This window comes from Dermochelys coriacea, chromosome 8 (genome assembly GCF_009764565.3).
Source record: "Dermochelys coriacea isolate rDerCor1 chromosome 8, rDerCor1.pri.v4, whole genome shotgun sequence".
NCBI classification, from domain to species: Eukaryota; Metazoa; Chordata; order Testudines; family Dermochelyidae; genus Dermochelys; species Dermochelys coriacea.
The window spans coordinates 14,377,323-14,397,664 of record NC_050075.1 but is presented as its reverse complement, the minus strand read 5'-3'; the positions used below and the strand labels follow the sequence as shown (position 1 = coordinate 14,397,664).

General features: G+C 39.9%; 1 protein-coding gene across 16 annotated transcripts in view; it reads left to right on the top strand.

Annotated features, from left to right (window-relative positions):
- Nucleotides 1-20,342, top strand: part of RAPGEF6 (Rap guanine nucleotide exchange factor 6) — a 247,086-nt gene that overhangs the window by 144,581 nt on the left and 82,163 nt on the right. For all 16 annotated transcript variants that reach the window (XM_043491153.1, XM_043491154.1, XM_038413806.2 and 13 more), the window contains one exon: nucleotides 13,769-13,900. In XM_043491153.1, the coding sequence (XP_043347088.1) occupies nucleotides 13,769-13,900 (132 nt within the window). The remainder of the gene's footprint in view (nucleotides 1-13,768; nucleotides 13,901-20,342) is intronic.

Genomic DNA, 20,342 nt, shown 5'->3' with positions numbered 1-20,342 from the left:
TTAAAAAAATCCTATAATACTTTCCCCAGTGTAATATGGTAATTTTTAATGTCTGGTGTCTCAGGACCTTCTGTGAATATATACATTATGCTTCAGTGGAAAACTTTAGAATCACTCTTTTCTAACAGAAGAATGAAACCATTTGTAGCCCTAATGGATCACAAGATGTCACGCTGTAAATGTTTCAGTGGTCCAGGATTAAATAGTGCCCATCTTGTATCTTAGATCAGTGTGATTTTGAAGATAAAGAGATAAAGTCCACATTGGGAGTGTGGGGTAGGAACTTTTTTTACAGGTTGGATCAAGAAAAGTAAAAAGGTGGTCTATTCAGAGTTCTAGTGAATAGTCCAGGGGAGGAGTATTGGTGGTCAAAGCACAGATCTTTGCAATCTAAGATGCATGGTAAATGCCATTTATAACATGGATGTGAAATTTATTCAACGGTCTGCCCACCATGAGGGAAATATAGCACATTTGTCTACAACAGAACCCAACTAATTCACATTACTGAAAGGAAAATTTAGGGAATAAACAAAATAATACAGCAAGGATACCGCATCTCAAAATAGTTTGTTCATTTGTTATGTCAATTGTGGTTTAGTCTCAATTATTTAATGGTTCTTAGTATACCAAAAACACATCATAATACATGTTATAAAAATAGTGAAATAATAATAAAACGAGACTTCACTTTAGCATTTACTATTAAATATTTGATGAGAAGTGTGAAGAGACACTAATGTTTTATGCAGATTATTTGTCAAAATGAGCATTAGTTAAGTTTAGTTAAATTTTAAAACGTCCTCTATATCCCTTACTTCCCAAACATTCTAATGATACAAAACTGAAGAGTGTTGTTTTGGTTTAGAACTAGAGATAAGTATTTTTATTTAAAGAACTAATCACTTTAACTGATGACCATTATTTGAACTTTTATGTAAAGGAAAGGTAGAAGACTTGACTACTGCTTTTGTCATTGATTGCTCTTCCTAATTTCCTGTCCATATGGTATTGTACATTTCCCAAGAGGATGTATTGCTGCTATAACTATGACCGTTATCCATTCATATTAAAATGTGGCAGCATTTACATTTTTAAAATATAGATGCTGAAACTAGTTTTGTAATGTCGTTAGTGCTGTAAGGATAGTAATATCATCCCATCATATTTGTGGTTGTACTTCTATATAGACTGTGTTCCTGAAGCTAAAAAAAAGAAAAAGAAAGTGACAGTACTCAGTAAAGATTTGATTTTATCAAATTCTTTATTGCTGGTGCAGGAATGATAATTGAAACTGAAATACAACTGTTCAGATACCAGGACCTGAGAAATCATGCTGCTTACAGTATGAGCAGTTGGAAGTTTTGTTCTGTCATTAAGATATTTGTACAAAAGAGGATATTTTGTAACTGATTATGAGTTTGCTAATCCTGATAATGAAGATATTTCAGTATTACTTATGTGAAATTAATGAAATTAAGTATTTCAGTTGATTGTAAGAAAAAGGCAGTGGGTGAAATGACTGGGCAGTTTATCATTTGAAACTGTATTCAGTAGGGAGGAATAAATGTGTTTTTTTTTTAAACTGCACATTTGAGTAAGTTTTGTGGTAGATTAGTTAAATTCTGAAAAGTATCTCTGGTTTCTTAAGACTCATAAATATTTCTATACACATACGTAAATACACACTCTCTCTCTCTCTCTCTCAGGAAGAGGAGTGAAATATTTTCAGTAGTAATATAGAGAACAGTAGATCTAATCAGTTTATAAAATATTCATCTTATAAAGATAGGTTATGAATGTATATAGCTATATCTATCTATACAAATTAGTTACTTTAAAATCCAAAACACAGTTTTGAAAAATGAATAAAGTTTAAACTTTTTAATACAGTACCTACATTTTAAGCAGTCTTTCATTATGTTTAATCTTGAAAAGTATTGTACATATCTTCTAAAGATCTCTCACCTTGGATTAACAGATGACGTGAAGGAGAAAGAATTTTCTTCCAGAGCCTCAATCTGCAATACATTGGCTTTTATTAATGCATTGAAAAAGTGTGTGCATGTAAAGCACACAAACATAGCATCACTCTTTTCTGTCTCTCCTTGCTTGTGTTCTCAGTGCAGCTGGTTTGCTTAATGACTTCATTATTTATTAGTCTTTAAGTAGCACTGAAAAAAAACAAGAAATCATTTAGCTTTCAACAGCATGACTGAGTTCCAAACAGAATCTCATCCAGTCGTCCTTGCCTGGTAGCCTGAAGCTATGATGTGGAGCCCTGAGGACGCCAGGAGTATAAAAAGAAGTTAAAACATTGTAGGGGCATCTCCGGTATTAAACATAAAAGGGTAAACCAAAAAAAATATGGAAACCTAATGGTAAAACAAAATAGCCCCCCCAATCAAGCAGAGAAATCACTGTTGAGTGATGGGAAGGCACTCTCTTCCACCAGCAGCTGCCTAGTGTTTCTGCAGCACTGTATCCCGTGAGATTTAGGTCAGGTATTTTCTTACAATTGCAAACTCTAAGGCTATGTCTGTGCTAGGAAACTTCCTGGAGTCACTACAGCAAAATAACTATTCCATGTTGGAATTATTGCAGAATAAAATCACTTTTATTCCAGCATAGAACGCACATACAGGGGAGTTATCCCAGAATACCTATTCTCGGAAATTTCCCTGGGTAGACAAGCCTTGAGATTTCCTCATTGGTGTGGACAAGATAGCTCACTATTAGTTTTACTCTCTTTATTTATAATATGGCCCAAGTTAGTAGTGATTGTCAGCTATTATATAGTCTGAGTACAGGTGCATTTCACAAAAACAAATCCCAAAACATAATAATTGGGAGCTTTGTCATTGGTCTCAGCAGGGAGGCCAGAGATTTAAGGGAAATTTTCAGAGGCACAAAGGGGAATTAAATGTCCACAGGGGTCGGCAACGTGTAAAAATGTTGAGGTCCGTGGCATGGGGGGCATTCACCTCGGGCGACACAGCTCCCTCTGCAAGCAGCTCCCCGTTCCTGCTGTTGCCCATTTGTGGACCCCTAAAAAATTTTGAATAGAGGTGCAGATCCCTTTGGAAATCTTACTCATAGTCTGCAGACCACTCTCGTTGACCTTAATGGGAGCAATGGACACTCAGCCATACAGTTCCTTTCCCTTCCACATCCCATTACCTTGTCTCTCTTCAGGGACCCTCTCATGGGACACTGCTTCTTCTCAAACTGGCCATTGGGCTGTAGAGATGGTCCCACTGAAGCATCAGAGACAGGGATTCTACTCCCAATATTTCCTGATTTCCACATCCAAGAGAGGGATGAGACCTATCCTCAACATCTGCAATCTCAACAAATACATCAGATATATGAGATTTCGTATGGAGGAGCCTCCCTACATGCAATTTTCTAAAGTTCTGCTGCACTCTAAGTTTTTATCTAAGGTCGTTTCCCAGTTTCATTTGAACCAAGTTATATATCTATCGGTGTTCTTCCTAAGCCACATTCAAGCCTAGTGGAGCTGCATCTCCACACTTTGGATATCATGTGATTTCTAGCGTTTTATCTGGACAGAAATAAACTTTTCTGTTCCTTACTGCGTCTGTTTCATTTGCAGACCAAATGAAGGGTCAAGCAATCTCTTCACAGAAAATCTCCTGGTGGATAACATCTTGTATCATGAAAGCATACGTAATAGCCCAGGCTATGCCTCTTTATGAGGGGACAAGCTCATTCTGTGAGAGCTCAGACGACATCAACAGCATTTCTAAATGACGTTTCTGTATCGGACACTTGTAGGGCAGCCACTTGGTCCTTTGTGCATATTTTCAACCTGCTACACCACTACAGCTGCGTCCAGATCAGATGGAAATTTTGGGAAGGATGTCCTGCAGTCCTCCTTTAAATAGACTCTGAGCCCGATCTTCTGCAATTTTCTACCTTTAACTGATGTTCTTCGAGATGTGATACAGATGCGTATTCCATGAACTACCTCCATCTCCTCTGCACCGAGTCTGCACTTATGACATTTGGTGAGAAGAAGCTTAGTGGGTCAGAGTTTTGCCACCCTTATACAGTCAGGGGAGGGACTAGGGCAGCAGGGTGACTGCTAGGCAAAGTTCTCCAGTTGTGGTGGGCAGGGTGCACACACTCCTATGGAATATGTGACTGCACCACATCTCAAAGAACAACAATTACAGGTAGATAACTGGTTTTTGTTTTGTTTTTTAAATGTTGACCTTCTTATTAACGAGTTCTCTAAAAATTACTTTAGAGAAATCAAGGCCCATTGGAAAATATTCTTTAATAATTTCTATTATATAAATCTCACTGCATGATTATTTTTTTTTAATTCTTGGAATAAATAATTTGCATTTTATTTCTGTAAAAATCATCTGATGTCCAATTCAGAAACCAAAATACTATTTCATTTTTGAAAAGCTTACAGTAGAGAAATATTAGTCTTTAATGGTTTCTCTCCTTTCATTAATGACAAATGTTTGCTTTTATATTAGTGGTGGTAGCTGAGTAGCACATATGGTTAAATGAATAATTTAGATGGAAGCCTCACTTCATATACTGAGCAAATGGCCACAATGCCATAAAATATCTGAACCCTGAGTTAAGATAGAAATAAGTTGTTTTCATGGAGGAGCCATGAATGTCCACTTTCCTATAATGTGAAAAGCATATTGCATCTGATTTATCATGTAAAAAGCTGTCTAAAGACTGAACAAAACCAAGTCTGTTCCGTAGGTTGGTTTCTGTTGTATATCACTAATGCTGTGTTACTCTATTCCATAACAATGTGGTAGTTCTGTTTGTGAGGTTATGGTTAAGTCTGTCGGCACTTTTACAATAAACTATTTTTTTTCTTTTTTCCCCCCCAAGACCTTTGTTTGGTGCTGACTGTTTCAGGAAGCTAATTTTTGCACTTATGTCTTCACAATTGCATAAATATTTATGTAAAACTTAGCAGATCATAAATATTTGTCATCTAGAGTCTGTGGTACTATAAGAAATATTTAATTTCCTAAGGACTTTTAGGGTCTGGGTTTGATGTGCATGGCTCCCATAAAGTGTGGATCTGTAATGGCCTAAGCAATTCCCTAAAAAAGTTTTGACACAACACAGTTGGGTTTTTGGGTCAATAAATACAAAATCTATCATAGTAGGATTGAATATTGAATTTTATAGAGTGTATAGCAGTTGTACCCCAAATCTATCTTGATGACAGTATACACTTTATAGATTTTACAGTGTTTTATTTAGTACCTTGCTCATGCTTTGATTCCTCTTCCAATGATAGGTAAGCATTTTCCTTGTAGCTCATGGGTGAAGACAAGTTTACATCACAATACACAAGATTTAATTTTAATTTTGTGGGATAGTGTCTTAAAAAATCCAAATGCATAGTCACATGTTACCATGGGGGGGGGAGTGGGGTGTGTGTGTGTAAACATAGGCTCTATATATGCAAGAATCGTTTGGGTTTTTTTCTTTCTATAAGCTTAATTTTTTATTATTGTATCTATCTTCACCTGCTATGCTCAGGTGCAGTAGCCATGTCTATGCAGAAAAAAAATATAGTCTGAGCAATGATTTTCTGTATGTGTTATACATGCCTAGCTACACCTCTGTTATATGTTATATAAAATAAAGCCTGAAGAATCAATGTGTTCATAGATTCTACGGTCAAAAGGGACCACTTGTGATCATCTAGTCTAATCTCCTGTATAACACTACCCCTAGAACTTCCCCAAAACAATTCCTGTTAGAACGAGAGCATATTTTTGAGGAAAAACATCCAATCTTGGTTTAAAATTGGCAGTGATGAAGAATCCATCACAACCCTTAGGTTTTAATTACTACTTGGCACAATGAGCAGATTATCACTGTGGAAGCCTGTATACCACCTGCTTGTATCCTGCATAGCTGTAGCTGGTGCTGTTAGTCACTTTCACTAACATTAAATTCACTGACTTTTAAAATATAGAGAACTTTTAAAGGAAATGCTTAGCCTACACTACTTATGTAAATAAATGAACCCTTCATCTGTAGCAGTGTTTCCATCAGTAATGGCATGTTGTTTTTCTGAATTTTCTGACTTCACCAATTAAGCTGCTGAAAGAATGGCTCATTACACACACTAGTATCTGACTTTACTTGTTGGAAAAATATATAAAACATTCCTGTATTGAACATGTCTTTATGGAGAATCCAAGACTTGCTGCTCAAGCGTAGAGATGGAGAATACAATTAAAATGTAAAATTACTCTCCATCTTATACAGAAAATATTTAGATGCATAGATCTCTTACCTTGTATCGGTTTAGGAGATTTTGAAGCCAGTTGTGATTTTAGCAGGGGAAATCAGACTAAAATGTTTGCATTCAGTAAGAGAGACACAAGTTAACTGAAGAGCAGGGAAATTTCTTATGAAAACAGGGAAGAGTTCTTATTTTGTTCTAGGTTTCAGAGTAGCAGCCGTGTTAGTCTGTATTCGCAAAAAGAAAAGGAGTACTTGTGGCATCTTAGAGACTAACAAATTTATTTGAGCATAAGCTTTCGTGAGCTTAACTAATAAATTTGTTAGTCTCTAAGGTGCCACAAGTACTCCTTTTCTTTTTGTTTTGTTCTAAATGGTGTGATTTACTACCTCCGAAACAAGACTGGTGTGATCCTCCTCCTAAAAGCTCAGTGTCTGGCTGAAGAAGGATCCTGTGGCTCAGGCACTATTTAAGACAGCTGTAGGGTTGAACTCTGAGGACTCTGTTCCAAGCCTTGGTGTAGGGGGCATGCGCAGGCAGGGTTGGGAGGTGGAAGGGGCAGAACTGAAGCTCACAATGCTGTGATGATTCTAGGAACCAGTGGGGCTGATGTAATTTAGCCAGACCTTCAGGACAGTCTGTTCTGATGGAAGCCTCTGCAGATCCTGGAGCAGCCTAGCATTGAGAAGTCACAAAGGCGGCTTAATGCCACCTTAGCTCCCCACCAGTCACCATCTGAGATGAGTTTTGAATTCTACCTGCTAGAGGTGTAGTACAGAATTGTACTCTAGTTCCCCATGTATTGATCAAGTTAAGCTCTCAAACGCTTTCCTTGACTCTTCTTAATTGACAAGTCTCTTATTTGATGGGGACTTCTCCTCTCTCCCACTTTCTATTGCATTTTCACAGGGCTCCATTCCTGCATCTCTTCTTTTCTTCCACTGAATTATTTTCTCGTGTTAGCTTGTCTAGTTAAGGCTTCAGCTGTCTTGTTTATGCTGACTACTCTCAAATCTGTCTCTCGACTTATGACCTCTCTCTCCATTCAGCTCCATATGACACCTCCTCCACAATATCTCTAGCTTTTCTCCATCCAGACAGCAAAAGCTTCATCCAGTTCTTGTGTGAGATTCTGTACTGTGCATCTTAGAGGAGTGAGGGTGGCTGAAGGCTAGAGTGGCTGTAGGCCACCTTTGCACCCTCCCAATTATGGGTTACTCTAAGCGCGACTGCTGATATAACTTAGACAGCCCTCACCAGCTGCTTGTGGGCTCCACACCTTCCTACTTATGATACCACCTCTATGCCAGAGTTTGTATAGAGGTCCTCAGAAGACAGCTTGTGGCAGTCTTTCTCAACTTCGGCACATAGGGAATGCTCCCCCAGCCAGATCTTGGGCTTGTAGAGCCCCTTTTTGCTGCTCTGGCTCCTTTTACCTAGCATACGGGGCAGGAGATTCTCGGCCCTTATCTCTCTCCTTCATTATTGCAACATCCTCCTCATCCTCTCCAACCCCAAACACTCATGTTGCTGCTCTCCATTGCTGTACAAAACATAGCCACTGAGAACTTTCTTAACTTAGTTCATCAGTTTGATTCCCTCTTTGAATTCCTCCACTGCTCCAGCATGTCATGTGGATGATTCTTACCCTCTATCTTCTATCAGTCTTAGGTTTTTATAATGCTGCCCATCACCATAGTATCTGATCACCTTCCATGTAATATTGACAGTAAAAGCCAAGTCCTTAGGGGACTTCCTGAAGTCCTCACCTTCAGTGGGTATTTCTGGCGTGGCAATGGGTAGCATTTGGTACATGTTATTTTAACTAATCCTGCCACATTCTGAACTGCTTTGTACTCCAGTTCCTCTCCTTCATCATTGCTTCATTAACAGGCTTCAGCTGTTGGTCCAGAGAATTTCACATGATGCCAGTTTTTCATTCCTCAAGAGCATGTGTGCCACCTTCAGAACATTTCAGTAGCATATGCTCACTGAGAAGACTTGCAGACTACTTTCATTTCTAGGTTTGTGTGCCAAAACAGAAGGCCTTTGCCTCCAAGACAGACCTTCTGAAGAAAAAATGATATTTTTCATTTCTTTGTTTAGATGGGAAATTGCTTAATAACACTGAAAATTATATGTACTTCAATTGTTAATGCATTATTTCACTGTGTAATTACTCACTGTACGTTTTCCTAACAGTTAGAGGACAGAAGTAGGCAGCTGTGAGAACCATTTTTAAATGTTTTGACTTTTTTGCCTCGAAACTCAGTCACACAATATAACATTTTCATGGTTTCTTGCATTTTAATTTCCTTTACTTAGAAAAAGTCAATAAAGTTGATATAGGCTTTAGACATTTAAGAATTTGATATTTCAGGAAATCAGATGTATGATAGTACGCTATTTTATATCAGAAATTGTACTACTCTATGTGAAAAATCAAGTCATTGACTAAAATTAGATGTATTGTCAACGTTTAAAAGAGCATTTATCACATAAGGACACAGAAATCTGGGGTTTTGCATATGTAGATAGGCACTTATGTAGACAGTAGATTGAGGGGAATATTTATATACATTCTGCTAATGAAATGTGTGCAAATGTAGAAATGCAAGTGGGCACTATTATTTAAAACTCCCTACGATTTATTTTTTTCTTATTGTGCACAAGTATGGGATCCGTTCAAGGTAAAGTGGCCTGTTAACACCCCTCCAATCATTTGGGGAGGGGAAGGAGGGAAAGGCAGTTGGAGGGAGGATGTTAGTGGATTGTTGTAATAAGCCATAAATCCAGTGTGTCTTTTCGATCCATGATTTTTAGTGGCTAGCAAAGTTATGAATTTAAGCTCCCAGCCTCATCTTTGGAAAGTGCTGTGCAGATTTCCTTTGAAGATGAGGACTTTTTTGCTTTTGTGAAAAATCATTCACCTATGACTTTGCCAGACACTAAATAGCATGGACTGAATAGAGACACTATTTATAGCTTATTACAACAATCTACAACCCACTAACACTCCCCTCTACCCTAACTGCTTTCCTCTTTCCCGCCTTCTTTCCCACTTATGACTGGAGGGGCATAAACGGGGCGTTTCACCTTGAATGATCCCTTGAAATATGGGTTAACTACTTATGCTAAACAATCTGTTCCACCTTGTATTTATATGTGACACTCCTAGTGCCTTTCCCAGACCTGAAGAAGAGCTCTTTGTAAGCTTTAAAGTTTGTCTCTCTCTCTAACAGAAGTTGGTCCAGTAAAAGATATCATCTCAGCCATCTTGTGTCTCTAAAAAAATATTCTGTCAATCTGTGAAGTTAATGGTGTTTTCACTGAAACATCTAAACAGCTTGTGCTTGTGCAAAATACACACACACACACACTCACTCATTTTCTCTACATATTTTTTCCATTTTAAATTATTCTCTAGCAATAATCTCCATCTTAAGTATAAAGAATACCTCTTCTTCTACCAAACCCTTTGAAAACAGACAAAACATCGAGTGCAAGATAACTTTAAAAAACAAAAAAAACAACTACTATACACTGTATACGAGATAAATACAGAGGTGAAAGTATGCTCCAGTACGGCTTTCAGAGAGGGCAATTTAAAGCCCTGGGGTAGCTGCGGCTGGGATTTAAAGGGCCCCGGAGCTCCAGCAACTGCTACTCCTCCCTCCCTCCCGGCCCTTTAAATCCCCGCCTGAGCTTTGCTGCCCGAGCCCTGGGGTAGCAGCGGCAGGAATTTAAAGGGCCCCAGAGCTCCAGCCGCTGCTACTGCCCTGGGGCCCTTTAAATCCCCGCCTGAGCCCTGCTGCCCGAGCCCCGGGGTGGGGGGGGGCTCTGGTGGGGATTTAAAGAGCCCCGGAGCTCCAGCCACCCCTCCTGCCCCAGCCCTTTAAATCCCCGCTGGAGCCCTGCTTCCAAAGCCCTGGGGTAGCGGCAGTGGGACTCCGGCGGGCATTTAAAGAGGCAATAGCGACGGTTGGAGTCCTGGGTGCTTTTAAATCCCCGATGGAGCCCGGCCGCTGCTACCCCAGGCCTCAGGCGGGGATTTAAATGGCTCGGGGCTCTGGCAGCTGCTACCACAGCGGAGCCCCAGGCCCTTTAAAGCTCTGCCAGAGCCCCGGGGTAGCAGTGGCAGCTGGGAGCTCTCAGGGCTCCTTAGTGATTTAAAGGGCCCGGGGCTCCTCTGCGGTAGCTTTAAATCGTCCCCAAGCCCTGGGGCTCCCAGCCGCCTCTGCACCTGGTAGCTCAGGGGTGATTTAAAGGGCCCTGGGCTCTCATCCGCCACTACCGCAGCTGGAGCCCTGGCCCTTTAAATCAGGATTTCAAGGGCCTGGGGATTTAAGACCCTGCCTCTTCCATTTGAGGCCATGCCCCCTGCTCAAGACTCCGGCATACCGGTAAGTCCTCTAACTTACTTTCACCCCTGGATAAATAGCTTTAGTGGCACAGATGGATGCTCTCCTGTTGTCAATGGATGAAGAACAGATATTCATTCTTATGCTCCTGTGCTGCATTGTGATATTTTGTATTGTCAACCATAAGATATTGCTTTCCCGCCTAAAAGGAATGCACTTAAATAGAAGTTTAAGTTCTTCCTGAAAGGATATACCCGAAAAGTAGTGCTGAGAAAACTGCACCTTCACCCCCAGACCTCTATATTGTGGAGTCCCACAAGGATTAATTTTTTTCTATAGTCCTATTAAACATCTACATGCAACTTACTGGGTGAATTGGTAAGATGACATGGACTCAAGTGCCAGACAGCTCTACTTCTCCTCCACCACATACAGCTGTAGCACTGCCACCAGAAAGGTGGCTCAGTGCTAGGATGAGATCAGCTCGTGGCTAAATCAGAGCAAGGGTTATGCGCAGAGGAAAACATTTCTAGAAAGTTATAGCTAGAGTGCAATTTCATTGCTTGAAGGCATGTACCCACTATTGGTCAATCCAGTCCATAGTTTAGGAATGGTTCGGGTTTCCTCACTGATTCTGAACTCTCATGTAATATCTGGAAGTAATGCTTTCTACCATCTTATGTTGGCAAGGAGACTCCAACTTATACTGGCAGACGATAACCTGGCTATACATGACTTAATCTCCTCCTGTCTGGGCTACAGCAATGCAGTATTCCTGCACAGTGAACTTAATCTAGGGGTAACCATCAGGAAGATGCATTTCAAAGGGTGACTGAAGGGCAAAAACATCCCCCACCCACACACCCCAAAAAAATGAAGGGCAAAAACATCCCAGCTTATCTCTCCCTATCTGTCCCTACCTAAGAAGACAACAGCCTTTGGATTTTGGGAGCAGATTCTGGCCTGAGAATTTGGTCAGCAATGTTACTGGGAACATGTGGTAAGGAAATTCACCTTGAACAAAGTCTAGTTTAAGTTTTAGTACTAGGAAGCATTTTATATTTATTTTTCTTTTCATCCTTTCTGACTTTAATGCGTTATACTTGTACTCACTTAAAATCTTTGCAGTTAAAAAAAAAAAACTTGTTTTATTGTCTAATCAAAACTAATCCAGTGTTGTGTTTAAACTGAATTGTGTGGGTAACTCCATTTAAAATAGCAGACTGATGAACGTGATCCCCTTGGGGGCAGTGGGCCTAAAATATCTGAACTGCCCAAGAGAGGACTGGACAGTACAGAGCACAGGTTTTGGGGGGGGGAAATTCAGGACTGGGAGTCACCCTACAGGTGGTAACCACGGCTTGTGGGGAACCAGAGTGTGACTGGAGCCTGCTGGCAGGGTGCAGTTATACAGAAGAGACACTCAGAGTGTGAGCTTAACGCTGTTTGACATGCCATGAGGGGCCCAGGTTCGGAGCTACAGCAGCAAAGCACTGTGAAGCACCCCAGGTTGCAGAGCAAGGGTGACGCAGCCCCTCAATGGTCTGGATCACCCCCTGGAATATCATAATTGGATTCTTTTGAAAAGGTTTTTTCAGTTTTTCTGAAACTGAGAAACTGTTTCCAGTTGTATGTGAAAAGAAAGGTATAGATTTACAGAAGCAAGTTATTTTATACCAATATCTCTTTTTCGATGATGATGTGATGAAACCAGAGCAAGGCAGATATTTGGAAATAAAAAGGTAGTATCAGTGCCGTGGAAATACAGGTTTCACAGATCCTGCAGCTTCCCGTAGCAATTTGGAAACAGAAAAATATGTTGACTTGTGTGAGTGTTCTCCCAATCTCATTTGTAGGACAACTCGCTAGCACTACTTTATCATAATTCAGATTTCAAAAAGTAAATGATAGGCACATTTTAAATATATTACATGAATTTTTTTAATCAAATTATTTTAAACCCATCCAACAGCTGAAAATCCAGTTTCTCTTTATGCTACAAGTTTTTTATCAATACTTGTAAATATAACTCTGAATCAGTAACAATTGTACTGGACCACCCTTTAATTAATTGGTTGTATAAAATATTCTATTTTATGTAATAAATGTGTTGCTCATTCTTACTTAGACTGTAATCTCTTTGTGGCAGGGATTGTTTTTCATTATATGTGCCTACAGTCCCCAACAGAAGGGGGTCTCTACAGACTGCTTCAGTCCAAATTATAATGTATCTTTTTACTCAACAGATTTTAAAAAATGGAACTACAGAATCAATATGGGGGACATATGTGAGGACTCCCATTACACTGGGAAAATTTTTATGAATTAACAAAGAATATAGAAAATGTACTTTAATATATATATATTTTTCGAGACTTGGAATCTTGGATTTTAAAAAACCCAATCCTGTCACAAGTTTCATAGTGGCCCTCTAATGAACTGGGAAATAATTGCATGAGTTTTTAAAACAAATCTGGTGTCCGTGGCTATTACAGTGTCATAAAATAGATTAGTTATTTCACTGAACTCCAGGTGGGCCAGATTCTGCAAATAATTACTTCTGAGAGTAGTTCTACTGATTTCAGTGGGAGGTGTTTGCAAGATTGAGCCCTACATTAAAAAACAGTTACATTTGAAGAGCTGCTTCTATTTTAATTATCAGGAATGTGTATGACACTCCTTGTATATTTAGTTCAATTTAAAAAGGTAAATATATTTAACAGCCAAAAACTTAGCAAGGATATTTTTGTATAAAATTATTCTTGAATAAAATGAATGGATTTGTAAACAGGAATCCTTCAGTCCTCACTTTGCAACTTGGAAAATAATAGTTTTTCTCAGCATTTACTGGTTAGCATAACCCATGTGTCATTTTATGCTTCTTTTGTGGTAGTGTGGTGTACATCTTGTTGGTTTGTTTTTAAAGAGATTGACCTTGAGTTTATAGGATCCTTCCTATTCTGTCATATCAAATCTAAAATCTGTTAGGGTTTGGGTGAGCTTGATCCGAGTTAACATTTTCTCCAAATGTGCCTTATGAAATGAAGGCTGAATCAAATGTTTAGCAAAAGCTTTATTCAGTGACTTGTGTTCAAATGAGATTTATACATGTTAGATTATTTTTTCCTTCTGTTCACAGCTTCCAGCAGACCTTACCAAGATGCATCTTACAGACAATCCACATCCACAAGTGGCTCATGTCCCTTCCAGCCAGTCTGGATGTAGCATTGCCAGTGACTCTGGAAGCAGCAGCTTATCGGATATCTACCAGGTAAAATTGCAGAAGTTTCTTGTTTTTTGCAGGGAGGGAACATTTGTATTGTAACATTCTGCATTTTGCCTTTTTAGTATTTAAAAGGGTAAAAAAGTACATCATTAGTGTAATTTGTTTATATGAAAGCCTTACTGTGCCACTTTCACTTCCATGTAATATATTTAAGCAAGTACTGTAGGTTTGGTGTTGGATGCATGTCAGATTTTTCAGGTCAGTGCAGAATTTTATCTAAAGCTACTATATTTTGGCACAGATTTGTTTAAAAAAATCTTTACTAATAGGCATACACTGGCATTTTTTTCTTTATTTTACATTCCTATTCTTTGTCCATCTCACCTGCTTTTCTTCCCTCACCGCCACCTCCTTTGGCAATGAGCTAGGTGAAACTGACCGTTAGAAGTGGTATTCAGTGTAGTTGTAGCTGTGTCAGTCCCAGGATATTAGAGAGACAAGATGGGTGAAGTAATATCGATTATTAGACCAACTTCTGATGGTGAGAGAGACCAGCTTTTGAGCCACTTCTTCAGGTCTGGGAAAGGTATTTCCACGTCACAGCAAAATACTACTTATGCTAAATAATCTGTTCCACCTTGCATTTTGCTGTGACACTAGGAGTACCTTTCCTAGACCAGAAGAAGAACTTCGTGTGGCTTGAAAGCTTGCCTCTCACCATCAGAAGTTGGTCCAATAAAAAATATTACCTCACCCACCTTGTCTCCATAAGAAGTGGTGATAGAGAGAGCAGCATAAGATTAGCAATCGTGTTTTCACTTATTTTTATAAGACTAAAATAAAGTCCAGGTTTGTATTAGTTAAAAAAATGTGGTGGTGTGAAATTACAATGCAGGGTGAAATATAGTTAGGACTTGATGCACAGCCCTGAACACCACTTAACACTTGACTTGTATGCGACCTACAAAAGGAAAGAATTGTAGGTATGCATTTTTTCCATCTTAATTATCCATAAAAAGCTTGATGCGGTTTTTTTTTCTGCTGCTAGGGTTTTTTTCTAACCTTAGAAATATTAGGAATGTCAAATCTTGTCTTTCCTGTTTTTTCCTTGAATTCTTTTTGAAGGACCAGAGGAAGTGCATTGGAAACTTTGTTGGCACTTGATCAAAGAGGCAGGAGTGTTTAGTCTTTAGAGAAGAGATATTTTCTTCTATCTTTTTTTAAGCTTTTGGATTAATTCACATTAATAGAATCAAGCAAGAAAAGCATGTTTAGACAGTATGAATAAAAATAACTTTTACTTTAATTTAATCATGGTTCATTTGCTTGGTACTCGAAATATCGATGTATTTGTTCTTCAGAGATCGATAGTCTTCAGGGAGAAAATGAGTGGACCTGAATTTACAGTTTAAAAAACAAACAAACAGGAAAAAGTGTTTGCAATTTGTGTCGGAGGAGATGTTCATGTTTTCTTTCTACATCATGATGATGCAGCACGAGCACTCCCTCTCCATTCTTCCTCATTTTCAGGTCACTTTTATGTGACCTTTTAGAGTCTTGTCCTTTCCTTCTGCAATGTGACTGAACTTCATCAGATGCATTATCTTATGTAAATTAAACACATTCCTCAAGAGTGAATCTTAATATTTATTCTATGTGAATGATATATTGAGACTAAATTACCAGCTCCATACTAGACAAAATGAAGTCATTTTCAGTAGTAGAATATAAGGGTTCCAGTATTGCTTGGCATGAATGGTGAATAAGCTCCAAGCATTACATTATGGATTAATCTATATACTCGTACGTATTTTGACCAATAATCATGTGTTCTTCGAGTGCTTGCTCATATCTATTCCAATTAGGTGTGCGCGCACCACATGCACGATCATCAGAGAATTTTTACCCTAGCAACACCCGGTGGGTCAGCTGTGGAGACCCCTGAAGTGGCTCCCTCATAGCGCTGGATATATACCCCAGCTGACCCAGCGCCCCCCTCAATTCCTTCTTATGGCCTGTGACAGTCGTTGGAATTGTGGAGCGCGGCTTTGCTGTTCTCCACTTTCCCTAGCATTTTCTCTTTTCCGCAGTATGTATAGTTCTATAGTTAGTGTAGTGTAGTTGTAGTTGTGTATATAAAGTTGGGTCACACAGCAATCAGAAGTGCCAAATATTCTGCTCTCTCCAGGGGAGCTCCCCAGGCTCTCTATCAGACGCCTTCCTGCTCCTGTGCAAGGGACAACTGTTCTATGCCTTCCCTCCATTCCCGTTAGTCCACAAGGTCCTGCTCAAGTTGTGCAGGGACAGAGCATAGCTGATTCTGGTCGCCCCAGCGTAGCCCAAGCAACACTGGTGCACCACGCTACTGGAGTTATTGGTAGATGTGCCAATTCCACTCCTGCTTTGGCCAGACCTGATCTCACAAGACGACGGCCGCCTCTGTCATCCCGACCTGCAATCACTCCATCTCACGGCGTGGATGCTGCATGGCTAACTCAGTCAGAGCTCCTCTGCTCCCACTTGGTGCAGCAGGTACCGCTAGGTAGCCGAAAACCCTCCACTCGTGCCACTTACCTGGCCAAATGGAAGCATTTCTCCTGCTGGTGTGCTCAAAATGGCACGCAACCCCCTGCAGGCATTGGTGTCTATCATCCTAGACTACCTCCTGTCCTTAAAACAACAAGGTCTGGCTATATCATCTATTAGGGTGCACCTGGCAGCCATTTCGGCTTTCCACCAAGGAGAACATAGTTGCTCGGTCTTCTCCAACCCTATGGTTGGTAGATTTCTTAAAGGTCTGGACCGTCTCTACTCGCAGGTGCGGCAACCGGTTCCCACGTGGAATGTTAACCTGGTCTTTACAGACTTATCGTCGCCCCGTTCTAGCCAATGGCCACATGCTCACTTCTGTACCTCTCTTGGAAGACAGCCTTCCTTGTGGCTATCACTTCAGCAAGGCATGTATCTGAGATCAGAGCTCTCTCTTTGGAACCACCGTACATGGTCTTCCACAAAGACCAGGTGCAACTATACCCTCACCCTGCCTTCCTTTCCAAGGTGGTATCAATTTTCCACATCAACGAGGACATTTTCCTCCCAGTCTTCTACCCAAAGCCGCATGCTACTCGGCGAGAGCAACAGCTACACTCCCTCGACGTTCGTAGGACCCTCTCCTTCTATATTGAGCATATGAGGCCGTTCAGAAAGACGACCCAGCTCTTTGTTGCAGTGGCCGACTGGATGAAAGGCCTCCCGGTCTCCTCACAGCTCATCTCCTCTTTGATCACTTCCTGTATCCATACTTGCTACGACCTGGCTGGTGTCCCGGCCAAGCCCCTCAACGCCCGTTCTACAAGGGCTCAAGCCTCATCAGCTGCTTTCCTGGCACAGGTTCTGATACAGGAGATCTGTAGAGCAGCCACTTGGTCTTCAGTGCATACTTTTGCCTCTCACTATGCAATAGTCCAGCAGTCCAGAGACGATGCTGCGTTTGGTTCAGCAGCGCTACACTCAGCGACATCTCACTCCAACCCCACTGCCTAGGTAAGACTTGGGAGTTACCTAATTGGAATTGATATGAGCAAGCACTCGAAAAAGAAAAGACAGTTACTCACCTTTGTAGTTGTTGTTCTTCGAGATGTGTTGCTCATATCCGTTCCAAACCCGCCCTCCTTCCCCTCTGTCGGAGCAGCCGGCAAGAAGAAACTGAGGAGGCACTGGGTCAGCTGGAGTATATATCCAGCGCCATGAAGGTGCCGAACCATTGGGTGTTGCTAGGGTAAAAATTCTCCGACAATCATGCAAGTGGCGTGCGCACACCTAATTGGAATGGATATGAGCAACACATCTCGAAGAACAACAGTTACAAAGGTGAGTCACCATCTTTTGTCAATTGAAGCTGTTTGTGTGGTGTCACAGTTATGGGGCTAGCTGCACTTCTGTCCCCAAGGTCTTGAGCTTTTTGCCGTCACCGTCTCAGGCTGGAATCACATGATTCTTCCACTCTTACCCTGGGATCGGACTATAGTACCTTGTGTGTAACATCAGCTTAGCTTGCAGGTCTGACTGGGTTTCAGACATCCATGTTTGGAAGTTGATAGGTGACACTCTAGTTCCATCTTCTCCTCCTTGCACATCCCCCTAGTGAGAAGCACTTAAACAAAAATATTCGTACAGAAAGCACCATCCCAATAATCAAGCCAAGAAATAGTATTATAAAATCATTACAGGTTTCTCTATATACATCACATGCATTTACTCTGTTAAGAAAATTATCAACAGAAATAAATTTGAAATGTCATGTTTGTAGTAGGGCTGCAATTAACTCGCATGATTAACTCAAAAAAATTAATCACGATTAAAAAAATTAATCACGATTAATTGCAGTTTTAATCACACTGTTAAACAATAGAATACCAATTGACATTTATTAAATATTTTGGAAGTTTTTCTACATTTTCAAATATATTGATTTCAATTACAACATAGAATACAAAGTTTACAGTGCTCACTTTATATTCTTCTTATTACAAATATTTGCACTGTGAAAATGATTAAAAAAAAAGAAATACTATTTTTCAGTTCACCTCATACAAGTACTGTAGTGCAATCTCTTTGTCGTTAAAGCGCAACTTACAAATCTAGAATTTTTTTTTGTTACAGAACTGTACTCTAAAACAAATGTAAAACTTTAGAACCTACAAGGCCACTTAATCCTACTTCGTGTGCAGCCCATCACTAAGACAAATAAGTTTTTTTACATTTACAGGAGATAATGTTGCCCGCTTCTGATTTACAATGCACCTGAAAGTGAGAACAGACATTCGCATGGCACTTTTGTAGACGGCATTGCAAGGTATTTACATGTCAGATGCTAAACATTCGTATGCCCCTTCATGCTTCAGCACCATTCCAGAGGACACACTTTCACTGCAGATTCGACAAAACGCAAAAAAGGTACCAATGTGAGATTGCTAAAGATAGCTACAACACTTGACCCGAGGTTTAAGAATCTGAAGTGCCTTCCAAAATCTGAGAGGGACGAGGTGTGGACATGCTTTCAGAAGTCTTAAAAGAGCAACACTCAGATGCAGAAACTACAGAACCCGAACCACCAAAAAAGAAAATCAACCTTCTGCTGGTGGCATCTGACTCATAATGAAAATGAACATGCGTCAGTCCACACTGCTTTGGATTGTTATTGAGCAGAACCCATCATCAGCATGGACGCATGTCCCCTGGAATTGTGGTTGAAGCATGAAGGGACATATGAATCTTTAGCGCATCTGGAACATAAATATCTTGCAATACCAGTTGAAACAGTACCATGTGAGCGCCTGTTCTCACTTTCAGGTGACATTGTAAACAAGAAGCGGGCAGCATTATCTCCTGCAAATGTAAACAAACTTGTTTGTCTGAGCGATTGGCTGAACATGAAGTAGGACTGAGTGGACCTGTAGGCTCTAAAGTTTTACATTGTTTTATTTTTGAATGCAGTTATTTCTTGTACATAATTCTACATTTGCAAGTTCCACTTTAATGACAGAGATTGCACTACAGTACTTTTATTAAGTGAATTGAAATACTGTTTCTTTTTAAAATGCAAATATTTGTAATAAAAAATAAAGTGAGTACACTTTGTATTCCGTGTTGTAATTGAAACCAATATATTTGAAAATGTGGAAAACATCCAAAAATATTTATCTAAATGGTATTCTATTATTAACAGCACAATTAATCACAATTTTTTTAATCGCTTGACAGCCCTAGTTTGTAGATTAACATATATCATCTAAGTTATGAAAATTTTCTGAAAGAATCTATTTGATAAATAAAAAGTTGTATGTTAGAATAATACAGGAATTAATAATTGAGTAGCATACTCAGCTAAAGCATTAGTATGGAAACTATTTTTGTATATTAATTTATTATTTTATTAATCAGTCCAGATTATCCTGTCAGATCCAAGCAGAGTGGAGGCTCTCTCTGTAGAGATCACCCTTCCTGTATGAAAGTGATCCTTTGTGACACCATTCCACCCACTCCAGACCCTAGAGAAGGCATCTGAATCCAGGAACCTTGCAGGCTGGAATAGGCAGGCCAGAGTAGTGTCACATCATCTTCTGTCCCTACAGAGATACTTCAGACAAGATAATATATTCTTAGTCTGTATTGTCCTATCCTGAGAGCCTACACTGCTGGAGGTCATGGTGGTTTGGAGGCCTAGGCCTCTTGTAATTCCCTTAAGGGTCTGACATTTTGGATATGTACCATGTGAATTATCTACTGGGAGTATATTCCATCCCGTCATAGAACTATTTTTCTCCCTCCTGTGGGTTTAACCTACAGGTAAGGATGATTGGAATCATTATTTTTGTTTTTCTGTGCTGTGGTGGATCCCACAATGTATTAACTGTAGCACTGTGCACCTATATAGGATGACACAGTCCTGTCCCCAAAGCACTTAGGCCTAGATCCTGAAAGATTT